Source organism: Cervus elaphus, chromosome 9 (assembly GCF_910594005.1).
Source record: "Cervus elaphus chromosome 9, mCerEla1.1, whole genome shotgun sequence".
In the NCBI taxonomy this organism is placed as follows: domain Eukaryota; kingdom Metazoa; phylum Chordata; class Mammalia; order Artiodactyla; family Cervidae; genus Cervus; species Cervus elaphus.
The window spans coordinates 93,030,735-93,043,014 of record NC_057823.1 but is presented as its reverse complement, the minus strand read 5'-3'; the positions used below and the strand labels follow the sequence as shown (position 1 = coordinate 93,043,014).

Genomic DNA, 12,280 nt, shown 5'->3' with positions numbered 1-12,280 from the left:
TTTTGCATTTTAATGAGTTAGTCATTTAAAAGGTTACAAAGAAACCATAACTCATAAGTAATTAAATTATTTAGCAGAAGAAGTATGAGAAGATCTTCTGACATAGGTCACTGTGGGAAGGGGAATTCATAGCTGTACTCACTTGCACCTGTTTGTTAGGAGGTAGATGTTTTTAGAAGCTTTTCCCTTAGATTATGAAATTATTTTACTTGTTAAAACATCTGAATGTATATGCAATGTGCATGTGCACACACACTACGCACACCTTCCTAATGGTACATTTTCCTTGTAATGGGGTAAGTTTAAATAATACTTGTAACACAGACCACAAACATAGCTTAGCATTTATGATTTTTCATGCTTGAAAGTCTAGCTAGATTGGTTTTAGAAATATTTTATAATAATTTTTTCTTTTTCCTTTCATATTCCTCTTCCTCTTGAGTATAAAATGGCTTCAAGTAGACGTTTTTGGAATTTGTACTTAATTGTGATTTGGAATTTTCTTCTGAGTGGAAATACTTTAAAATGAAATGTGATCCATAAGCATAGCACTGTACCTAGCATAATGCTGAGTAAATAGTAGCTGCTTATTAAATAACTATGAAATCAATGTTTAATGAATGATTGACCCGGTGAATACTTGGAATCTTTCATTATGTTCTCATGCTTGCAAGCAGACTCTGGAACCACAGGCAAAGCACTGATATGTTCTTGAAAAAAAAAAAAATTGGATATGATCTTTTAATTGGGAAGATAAAAGAGAAAGGTGACATTTTAAGATAAAATGATTTATGTAGCATAGTTCTTAAGCAAGTTTTAAGAGTAACATAAAAACTTAATATATACTGTTTGTATTATATATGATTGAATCAGAGTGATATTTTGAAAGACCATGTGCCTACCATCTATAGCTACAGTATTTACACAGTTTTATAATGGTAATAAGTTAGGAGAACATTTAGAACTTTAAACCAAAAAGGCATAGCTAGCATGTGGAATGGTATGTTTCATAAAGTAAATTTGTCCATCCAAGTCTTCTTGGGGACCTGTGATAAAGGCTGTGTGTCCATAGGATACTCTGTATCCACTTAGGAATTTTGATCTGTCACTGACTAGGCAACAGTTGTAACTTGTTACATTTTAGTTTAATGTGTACAGGTGTGGGTGTATGTTTGTGTCTTTTTATCAGAATGGGAAGCAAAAAACATAAAATATTTCATAATGCTATAGTATTAAATGATATTCTGTCCTTTATAATGAATGTGTTTTTTATGATTCTGTTGTACATATATGGAATGCTTTGATAAATAAGATATGGATTGTTAGAAGAGATATTTGTGATATTTAAGCAGCATAATGTTCTAAAGCCTAGGAAAAGTTAGAAACAGTAGGTGATAATGTAAGTGCAAAGTGAATGTTTTAAAATAAATAGGACTCGGATGGCCTGATGTCAGAACCGGAGACAAGGGTGTGTGTTTGTCAATATATCCTTCATGTTTTACAGACTCCTAAGGGAACAAGGGAAGATACAATTTCACCTTTTCTGTGCCAAAACATTTTAATTATATCTTCTTCCAACTACAGCGGTTCAGTAACCAAGGAGCTGACATTGATGCATGTGTTGATAAAGCTGCAAACATTCAAAATGAGATTAACAAAGATTTTGAGCAAAGGGTGACAGCTAATTTTGCACAGTATTCTGCATCTAATTCAGGCCAGCGTAATAATAGAATATTTTATACCCATTTTGTTATTCAAAAGGACTTTTATGATGCATTTGTTTGTGGATATCTTTGTATCATACTCAAAAATTATCCTATGGCTTAAAACTATTTGCATCTATGTTGCAACACTGAAACAATATTAAAGGGGAAAAAAACCTTATAATAAGTTTTTTTTTGTAATTGCACTTTGTCCTTGGAACTCTTTGCCTTTATCTTAGTTTATCCTGGCACACTAGCTAGGCAAGGTATAGAGATGGCAAACATATATTTTCTAATATTTATTAGTATGCACTAATACAATGACCAAGAAAAGTTATATTCAACTTATTTAATTAATAAAACTGTAGTTTCTTTATGTTCTTGAGCTCCTTTGAGCACATTTCAGTGTATTTCTTTTCTTTTCTATTCTCTACTTGAAGGCAGCTGACAGTCTTCTTTCACTTTTCTTTTTGTTTGTGAAATTTTCTTTTTTTTTTTTTATCCACTCACTTCTCCATCTGCTTTCACTTTTGTTTGCTTGGGCCGTCTCTCATCCCAACTTGATAATGAGGAATGCAGTGTGACCCTGACCTCTATCAGCCCATGCATGACCTTCTGACTCTACCATATAACCTTTGACCTTCTCTTTGACAGCTTGATTAATTACCCTGTGTTATGATTTATGAGTAAGTGCTATGTAAAAATAATAGACAACAGGTGGTCCTCTGAAAACTTTTTGTGGCATGTTTTCTTTTACTGACTAACTTGATGAGCTATTTGAAGTTGGAAACTTATTGGGATAATCTGTGTTGGTTCACATTATGATATTTTTATACCATGGAACACAACATTAGAATTTAGGAAGCTGCAAGTCAAAGCATGGTCATGACAAACATTTTACAAAATATTAGCGTGGTGCTGTTACGTAAATGCAGTTGGGAAGAAGCACAGAACGGAGTCAAGTGACATTTCAAGCATTTCAGTCCCAGGTCACGTCTTGAGAAAATTGCTGAAATAATGGAGGGGGCATTTTTCAAGCAGCGCTACAGCGCCATCAGCTATGTTTACTTTAACGCTTCACTAGTGACTTCTGATTGGTTGTCATGACCTCATCTCTGTTGCACCTAGGATGTTGCAACAGTGACATATACATACCTTCTTGTGAAAAAGACGAGAATAAACACAACATACGTCTTTCAGAAAAGATGAATGGACATTGGTTTGTCCTTTTTAACCATGAATTGATACAGTTTATAGATAAAAACACTTTGGGTTTCATTTCCCCTGAGGATGAGCACCTATCTTTCAAACCAAGCAGATAGGATGCTGAACTTGGGAAATATGATTGATAAATCTGTGTAAAATGATCTCTTAAGGAGCCTTGCCTGAAGACCAAACCAGACAGTTCCGTAGGTCAAAGGATTCTGCTCTGGCCCCTGACCTCTTTGGTCACATGTGGCTTTGCACTATTGGCAGATTAATATGTAGAGCTGAGTACTTTTCAGATGATTTTTTATTTAGCCAACCACACCAGACTTGAAAAGATATAGAATTTGTTCCTGTTTTTTGTTTTCCTTATAATTGGTAATTAATAGGCAAATTAGCTTAGATAAATCATCAGTTTTAGCATGGCAATGGGGTCAAAAGTACATTCCATTTCTGGCCAGGCATTTTAAGATTTCATCTATTTGTAGAATCTTCTCTGTAAGTGCATCTCTGTAGTGATTTAATTTCTTAAGCAAGATTTCCTCTTTGGTTCTTTGTGTTTGGCATCACCTGTCTATTCTAGACCTATGACCTAAGCCATCATTTGTTGATTGAATGATAAATGAACTATTATTTATTAGTAAGTGCATCTATAGACTTCAAAGTAAAGAAGGCCCGGAGGCCTCTGTGTTCTGTTTAAATCACAGCGAGCACTTGTGCTGAATAAAATGCTATGGCTAGCAATAAAATTTTGAGAGTTTCTGATTAAGATCCCATGATTTATACCTTATAAACCACAGATTTGATAATGAAACTATAGTTATAACTCCAAAAGAGTAGAAAATAGGATGAGGTAAATTAAAGAGATAAAGCTTACTTTTACCAATGTCTGTCCTCTTGATCACCGTGATCTTCTGCTAGACTGTGCAATCAAACATAAGAGTTAATTAACAACTTTATGTATGCTTTGTCTCTTGAAATGTTGAATATTGGAATTGATTTGGGTGAATCATTACAAAAGATGCCAGAAGTTTTATTTATTTAGTTGTAGAATGTTAGATAATCAGTTTGATCACTTTATCTTGGTAAAGATAACAGAACTTTCCATGTACATTTGAAATAGCCTAGCTTTTCATCTTAGGATAAATTTAACATGCTTAAGGAATAATTAAATACCTCAGTATACAATCTATTGTGTCCCAAGCATTAATTCTGGGGATCTCCTTTGGAGTGGCAGTGCACAATTCTTTTATGACATTATACTTGATGCCTAATTTTATAGTTTTGTAAAACTTTATGGGTACATTTGCTAAGTTAAACTAAGATCTCTTACTTATTTCTGTGTGTACTGATTGAGTTACTAGGAATAGAAAGAATTAATTTTTAAAATAGTATTTATTCTGATATAAATTGATATCATTCTATCTAAAACAGTTAAATTTAATGACTGGTGTGTTGTCTGCTTTGTTTACTTTGACTATTTAGTTTGACTCCTTAGTTTATATTTATTAATGCTGATATGGCAAAAATCTTTGTAGCTTTATTATGCAATAGGATTTTTTGGACAATATATGTGACAGGGAAAAAGGCGAAAAGATAAAGTTTTACTACATATCTTTGCATGGGATAGTTAACTTTATTTTGTTGCTCTAGCTTTCTCCTACCCATAGAATGGTTATGAATGGTCTCTGTAAATATTGCATTAATTATCAGGCAAATTTTAATTGAAAAATGTAAGTTTTTTGCAGAATGGTAATTGAATTTGCAGCAAAGACATTTATTAAAATTAGCTCTCATTTCCACAGAAAACATTCCTGAATATTTCTTGATTGTTATTCTATTAATTGGCAGTATGAAATATCTAAATGATAAAATAGTTTCTGAATAAATCAAATGTTTAAAGAGAAACATTCATTGTTAAAATCAATATGATAAAAATTCTTTAATTGATTTATATAGTTGTGATTTAAAAATAGAATCATTTTTCATCTGTCGATGCCTTGGTGAAAAATTGACATTGTGTCTTCATAAAATTGGACAAATGAGTCATGTAATTTTCAGTTACATAATCAATAACTTAGATAAATACTACTACTTTGATGATTTATGTTTCTGGTTTTTATACTTTAGATGGGACACATCAAATTTCAGAGTTGATTTAAAATTAAGGAGGCACAGCAATCTCTCAATCTATGATTTCCAAACATTGAAGCGAAAACTTCTGTTCACATAAAACTGGCATTATGAAAATATTATTTCTAATGATTAAAGTGTAAACTAGGGTAATAGGTTTCTCATTTTGGTGGCTGTAAATTTTGTCTAAAGAATTTGCCTTTTTTTAGAGTTTATTCATTGTGCAGAGATGATGTTCATGTTCTATCAATTTATTAAAGTCCTACTTTGTTGCCTTGAGTTTGTAATTTTTCATGTTATCATTAAAATGTAATATATCACTATTTTCAACTCTTAAGAATTCCAGGATTCGATTTGGGTCTTGCTAACCCTAACGCGTGTGAGTATGAGAGTGTGTGTGTGTGTGTGTTTAAAGTTCAATTCACTCAGAGAAGGCAGGGAAGGAACATGACAGGAGACCACTTACTCATGGTACAGAATCTAGTGAGGAGGCAATTTTCTTTTTGGCCTATGGTGACCTTTTTTGACTGTGCCTTACACCAGAGACAGTGTATTGAATGCCTCTATTTCACCCTGTTTAGCAGAGTGCAACAGTGTTCTTTAACTTACTTTTGGTGGGAGGAGAAGTTATAGCTGAAATTTGAGAAGGGCGTGAAAAGTTTTAAGAGGCACAAGGAAGAGGGGTAGGAACTTCCTTCAAATGTGATTTTAATAACTAGTCAAGTGTGTCCAACTGTAGAAAATCACCAAGTGACAATATGTCTACCTGACAGTGATCACAATGAATTACAAGACTGTTGAATAGCTATACAGATTAGAATAAAGCAGAACCAAATAAAATATCTTTTGTTGGTAAAACTTTGACTTAACAGCTAAGAAACTTAAAAAAAAAAAAAGCTAAGAAACCTTTTCTTGTGCTTTGTTGAAGAACATTTAAATTTAAAAATGCATCAAGTGTTTTATAAGGCCTTTGTGAATGAGATATTTATCTAAAAATTTATTTAAATACATATTGAAGAATATGTGTTATTAATCAATTTGGTATATATTATTATATACTTTTTACATATGTAAGACAACTATTTCTTAATTACCTTATCAATAAAATAAAAACTTCAGCGATCTTGAAAATCTTCAAACCATATTATGGTTTTAGACAATAAAATCAACTGATTGGGGTGGGGATTGAAACAATTCCAATGAAGTCTTTAAGTAGTTTGTGAAATCAATTTTTAAAAAAAGCCAACTATCTGTAGCAATTTTGTATATTTAAAAATAAGGATAATTGAGTCTATGCTAATATTGGCTGAGTTTACTGCTCTCAGTTTTTTAAAATTATCTTATGTTTGGTTTGGCAAAAAACGATTAAAATTTAAACTTGACATAGATTCTACGGTTATCGTTTTGGGAAATTGTCTTTTGTAAGGATGAGAATTTTTATACTTTATTTTTGATAGCTCTTATTTTTTTAAACATAACATATGTTTTAAGTATGACCTTACAAGATTTTAATAAATGAACTTGGGATACCCACAGTACAGAATTGAATAGAAAAGACAAGATATAAATAGCTTCAAAAATTTGTGTTACTTTTTAGTGGTAATTGTTTATCCTTCTCTGTTTTTTCATGGTTACATTATTCCATCAGTTATAATATAAATGCCAAAAGTTTCCTTAATTGTAACCAGAGAAAGGTTTGCCTTGCTAGAATAAGTTAGACAGGAAAACACTTTTAAAAACTTTTAAAAAGATTTACTAGCTCAATAAACTATATTTTAAACTTTGAAACTTGTTTCCTGGTACTAGTTGTTAATAAAGAGAGTTTTTATGGTAGCTGAAAAATAAATTTCAAGATGAGAAAGTTGTTTCCATACATTATAGTAGGACATTAGTTTTTTTTGTGTGCGTGTGATTTGTGATTTGTGTGCCTTCCTGAAAGAAGAGAGGTGAAAAAAATCCAATATATATTTGTAGACATTCTGTGTTCCTTATAATAGAGATATGTAAATCTGTAGACAGTTTACTCCTTACTGATTGCTTATTCTCTTTTAAGTTCAGACAAATAAAAAATACCCATTAAAGTGCAATTGTAAAGAAATAAAAATCCAGGAAAATATGGTTGGAATTGTAAACTTCAATTTCAAAGAGGTTATTTTCTCAAAATATATATTATAAATATTAATGTGTTTTGAAAGTGTACTTGTTATTTGATGATTTATTTCAGTCACTTTTGGAGTTCTGGGAAAACTGAAGTACTTTTTATAAATTTAAACTTTATATTTTTAATGTTATAGTTACATCTTTTTGATCTTATAGACGATCTGTGCTTATTTACACACATAATACAGGCAAATAATTTGAAATCACTTTTCTGTTGGAGAAATTAAAACTACAATCTGTTATAAAGGAATTTTTAGTGAATATGTAACTATGTTAAGTCACTTAATATGAGATTTTAAGAACTTTTTTATGAATTGAAATGATTTTTAAGATTAAATTATGCTGCCTTTTTTGCTTTCAAAACAGGAAGGATATGGAGTAATAGTACTGAATCCCAATGAAAACTATATTGAAGTCGAAAAGCCGAAGATACCTGTCCAGTCATCTTCTGATAGTTCAGATGAACCAGCAGAAAAACGCGAAAGAAAAGATAAAGTCTCTAAAGAAACAAAGAAGCGACGTGATTTCTATGAGAAGTATCGTAACCCCCAAAGAGAAAAAGAAATGATGCAGTTATATATCAGAGTAAGTAGTAAGCAAGATCATTACTATCCTTCATCATTTCCTTGTCTTTTTTTTTTCCAAACCACCACAACAGCTAATATTTATTGAAAATATTCTATGTGTTCAGACCTGTTCTAAGCAGTGTTGCATCCTTTATGAGAGAAGTCTTTAAAATTTATTTTCTATAAATTATTTCATTTTTTAAAAGAAAGTATCAGTTTTTAAATTTTTAAAGATTTATTTCCCAAAGGTATTATTTGACTGAAACGTTTTCTGTTTTCTATTTAAAGTTACAAAACACATCGTTCTTATTTCAGTGTGATATTTTATTTAAGTTGCAAAAAGCAATTAATAATGCACTGTACAAAACATCAGTCTTCGTCTTGGGTGGTAATAGTTTTAATGCATTGTTTTCCTACGAGCCACCATCCATCCGCAGTGTCTCAGTTTAACTTCTGAAGGCCGATGGAGGGAGGAAGAGTAATTAATATCTTAATAAATATTTAAGCCGGAATAGTTTAGGGGTAGTGTAATGAGGGAGCTCGGCCCTCTGCTCTTTTCTTACCCAGTGAACCTTTGCACTTTGCAATGCTAGCAGCATAGGATCGTTACAGCAGTGCTGCCCAAGGAGTTCTAATTCTGTGGGGGGCACACACAATTTTATTTGCCCTTTGACACATTCCGCTTGATATACACACTGAGCATGATATATATATATATATTTATGTGTGTGTTTGTGAAAGATTCATGTAGTTTTCAAAGCCCTCACTATGAGTGCTCGGAATATAATTGGATAGTAAAGTATGTCAAAAATGCTATTGGTTATAAAATAGTAAATTGATATGTTCTTCAAAATTGAGCAGTTCAGAACATTTAAATACAGACAATTTAACATTCTATAAATTATACTGTGAGATAGTAGTAAAGTTTCAGATTATTCAACTTGAGCTATTTTTCCATTTACTTTAAAAGCTCATTAATAAAGTATTTCATACCACATTCAAGGCGAAATACGTAGCATTCTAAGTTACTTTTAAAATTTTACTTCTAGTTCCATGGCATTATCGCTTTAGTTTGGGGTACTGTACTCCAGACATTCCAGACATTTGATTACAGGTCAGTCAGATGAGTAAGTTAGGAGAGTTATGCAGCATATAAATTCTCAAAAGCCAAAAATATGTATCCAGACCAAGAATACCTAAAGCATATCTATCATAGGTGAGTGAGTCAAGCCAAAGTTAGGCAGATTATGGAAATTTATGAAAAGCATCTCACTATTTAACATATTGTTTGAAAAACAAAACCAGTGATTAGATTTGGAATTCGAAAGTATCAAGCTCATTCTATGAGTTACATTGTATCACCTCCTTTCTTCCGGATAACTGCGTCAGGGTCCTGATGTCACCTCTTCTGGATCAATTGTCCTGAGTTTCCTGATTGATATGATCCAGTTGATCAGCTACCATGTTAAGACAGAATTTTTAAAAAATTACCCCAGATATCTGGAGTCTAAAAATGATTTGTATAAGCTTTTAAAATATACAAATCACTAGTAATATTCAGTTTCCTATGTAAAATGAAAACAAAATGTGATTTTGTGTATTGTTTTTCTTCCTAAATAGTTTCTTCTATTTGTCCATGATGAGCACAGACTAAAGCATCTGTTTCTGACATTTGTCGTTTTATGTTTCATTTCTTTTCTGATTTCTCTTTATCATGTCACTGTCACTTTGGGTTTTTTCTTTTGTTCCCTTATGTGTGTGCATTTTCTTTATTCTTTTTTTACATTTGTTTTGTTTATTCCTATATCTACTTTTTTGTTATGCCAAGGGGAAAAAATCTTTCTGTTGTTTCATTAAGATCTTTTATCTTTCCTTTGTCTTTTTTCTTTCATTCTTTTATCCCTTTTACGCTCCTGCTATTTTTACTTCTTATTCTGTCTTTTTGCATCTATCTTGTTTTGTCCCATTTCACTCATCCATCCAGGTTTTCACTGAAAACACTAAAAGACGAAAATTGGCTCATGTGAACAACACAACTTTATACCTGATAGTTATGAAGCATTATTTTTCTTAATAAACATTCTTTCTCTTAAAATCTTACAGAATTGGGCAAAACACCAGAGCTAACCTGACACTCTTCAAACATACTTCTAGGTAGTAAGGCATGAACCTGTAGGGGTAAAGCCAATAGTGGTTCATTTTGTGTTAGGTTGCTTAATTCTTATGTCATTTTGATCCACTCTAGAAGTACCTTCTTTCCTTTCCTTTACATATCTCCAAATAACAAGTATGTGTAATTTTCAGACACAGAGTGTGTATGTGATAGGGGTGAATTAAGTTTTATTTATATGCCTCTTAGCCATTTACGTGTTGAAATAATTTATTCTTTGGAACAATCCCATAAGCTAGGTAATTCAAATAAGTTCACTGTTACTTTAAAGTTAAAGAAACTGATGGCTAGATGGTACATTTTTGTCTTGGATCATGTAACTAGTCAGTGATGGAATTAAGTGTTAAATTAAACCAGGACTTCTAGTTACTATAGATTCTTGCCGTCTTTCTTCTTTACCACATTGTTCTAGCTGGTTGAGAATAAAATATGTATCTGAAATATGAAAAGTAAGCCCCTTATTATAAAAGCACGATATGATGTAGTAAACTATATTTGATGATTATGTATGATATAGTAAACTATATTTGATGATTATATAGATTTTGACCAGTTACCATTTCATAGACACTATTAAATATCTATAAACAATTTACATTAGTATACTTATATTATTAAATAGTGATGTTGAAATACATATTTCAACTACTATCTTTTAATGTGATCAATAATATTGATCCCATTTGCAGATGAGGAGACTGAGAGTCAGTACTTAGTAAATTTCCCAAGGTCACATAGCTCTTAATTTAAGGTCCATTGGGCAAGAACTCAGTCTATTTTCTTCATTGCTATAATCCAGAACCTAGAGCAGAGCAAGAATAATAAATTTTTACTTGATAAATAAGATGGTAAGGCTAGGATTAAAATCCCAAGCTACTACTGCTTTTTCTAATGCGTCCTGAATTATAAAAGTATACTAGTTGATTTTCTGTGAGGAAACATTCAAACAAACAAAAATGAAGAAAAATTACATTATTAGTCCCCTACCCAGTCCGGTAATTGAGAAGACATTCCAAACACCAATGATAAAAAAACGTTTTTTTCATTACTTATTTGATATCTTGATTGATCTATACATTTTCATCTCAATATTTAAAAGTAAGTTATGGACTTTTCTTTTTTTAACTATATCATCATGGTGCTGAAATGATGGATAAAAGTGGACTTTTTTTTTTGCCAACCTTTTGCTCTTTTTGTTTTATACATTTGTTCATGAGAGCACAGCCAGGCTCCGTATTCGCTCTACTCTGCACACGGTTTGTGCTTCATGGGATCTGCACCTTTGCTTCCTGTTCTTTCCCTTCGTCCAGATTCTGTCCATGGTGTAGTGCCCAGCTGACGTCAGTGAGCTCTCCTTACTAAGACTGTTGGGGGTTCTTCTGATGAGTTAACTTGTGTGGAACTTACCTTGTTCTGTCTTGAGCTATGTCTTATGTTTTGTCTCATAATATTATTACCAATCCATCTTTCATGCCTTTCCCCTATAGCCCTACACTCCTTTAAGCATGCTTTATAGACTTTGGAATTGCATATCAGTCCTTCTGGATAAGCAGAAGAGTCAGTTGTTAGACTAGTACAGGACATCCTGTCATGAAGTCAGGAACCCGTGCTAACTCTGTGCACTAGGATCCAGTCTGCTGGAGGGAGGCCGAGGCAGAAAGATTAGGCTTTAGTCAGATATGCGTGGATAATGTGACCTGCAGCATAGGAACGAGGGGTATTCTGGTATCAAACTAGAGCATAAGGACAAGTATTTAGACTAAGGAAGAAGATGCTTAAAAGAACTTTAGAGTATGTAGGTGGAGTATAGGCAAAAGTGATGTGATGCAGATCTACGTAATACTGGGTTGGAATTGCTTTGAATATCTCTACCTTAGGAAACTTCATTGTAGGCTGTAGTGACAGGTAGTAAAATAGAGGGATTAGACCCAGAACATTAAAAAAAAAAAAAAAATACTGGAAGTGGATAGGGAAAGGAAATCACATGGCCACAGAATGAAAAATCCAAATGTGGAGGAGACATTTAGAAAATAGGAATCTTGGCAGAGCCCGACTTTACACATTAAAGATACTCAAATATTTATGGATTGATTGCTTGTTGACATCCGTCAAAAAACTTATTCCTCAACAGGCGAGATATTTGGTGTCTAGTTGTCTGACTGATTTTTTTTTTTCAGCATATATGTGAATTTTTGCAATTGTTCAGAAACAGCCAGCTCTGATAAACTGAAACTTTCTTTTCAAAAAATATGTTTTTGATGTTCTGAGTTGGGCTATATCCAAAATATTGGTGAAGGCTAATTCATATCCTTTCTTCTCTTCTGTACCTCTTTTCCTGTGTA

At 32.3% G+C, this 12,280-nt stretch overlaps 1 protein-coding gene across 10 annotated transcripts in view; it reads left to right on the top strand.

The window, feature by feature from the left end:
* Nucleotides 1-12,280, top strand: part of FAM172A (family with sequence similarity 172 member A) — a 394,773-nt gene that overhangs the window by 166,338 nt on the left and 216,155 nt on the right. For all 10 annotated transcript variants that reach the window (XM_043913602.1, XM_043913603.1, XM_043913594.1 and 7 more), the window contains one exon: nucleotides 7,569-7,787. In XM_043913602.1, the coding sequence (XP_043769537.1) occupies nucleotides 7,569-7,787 (219 nt within the window). The remainder of the gene's footprint in view (nucleotides 1-7,568; nucleotides 7,788-12,280) is intronic.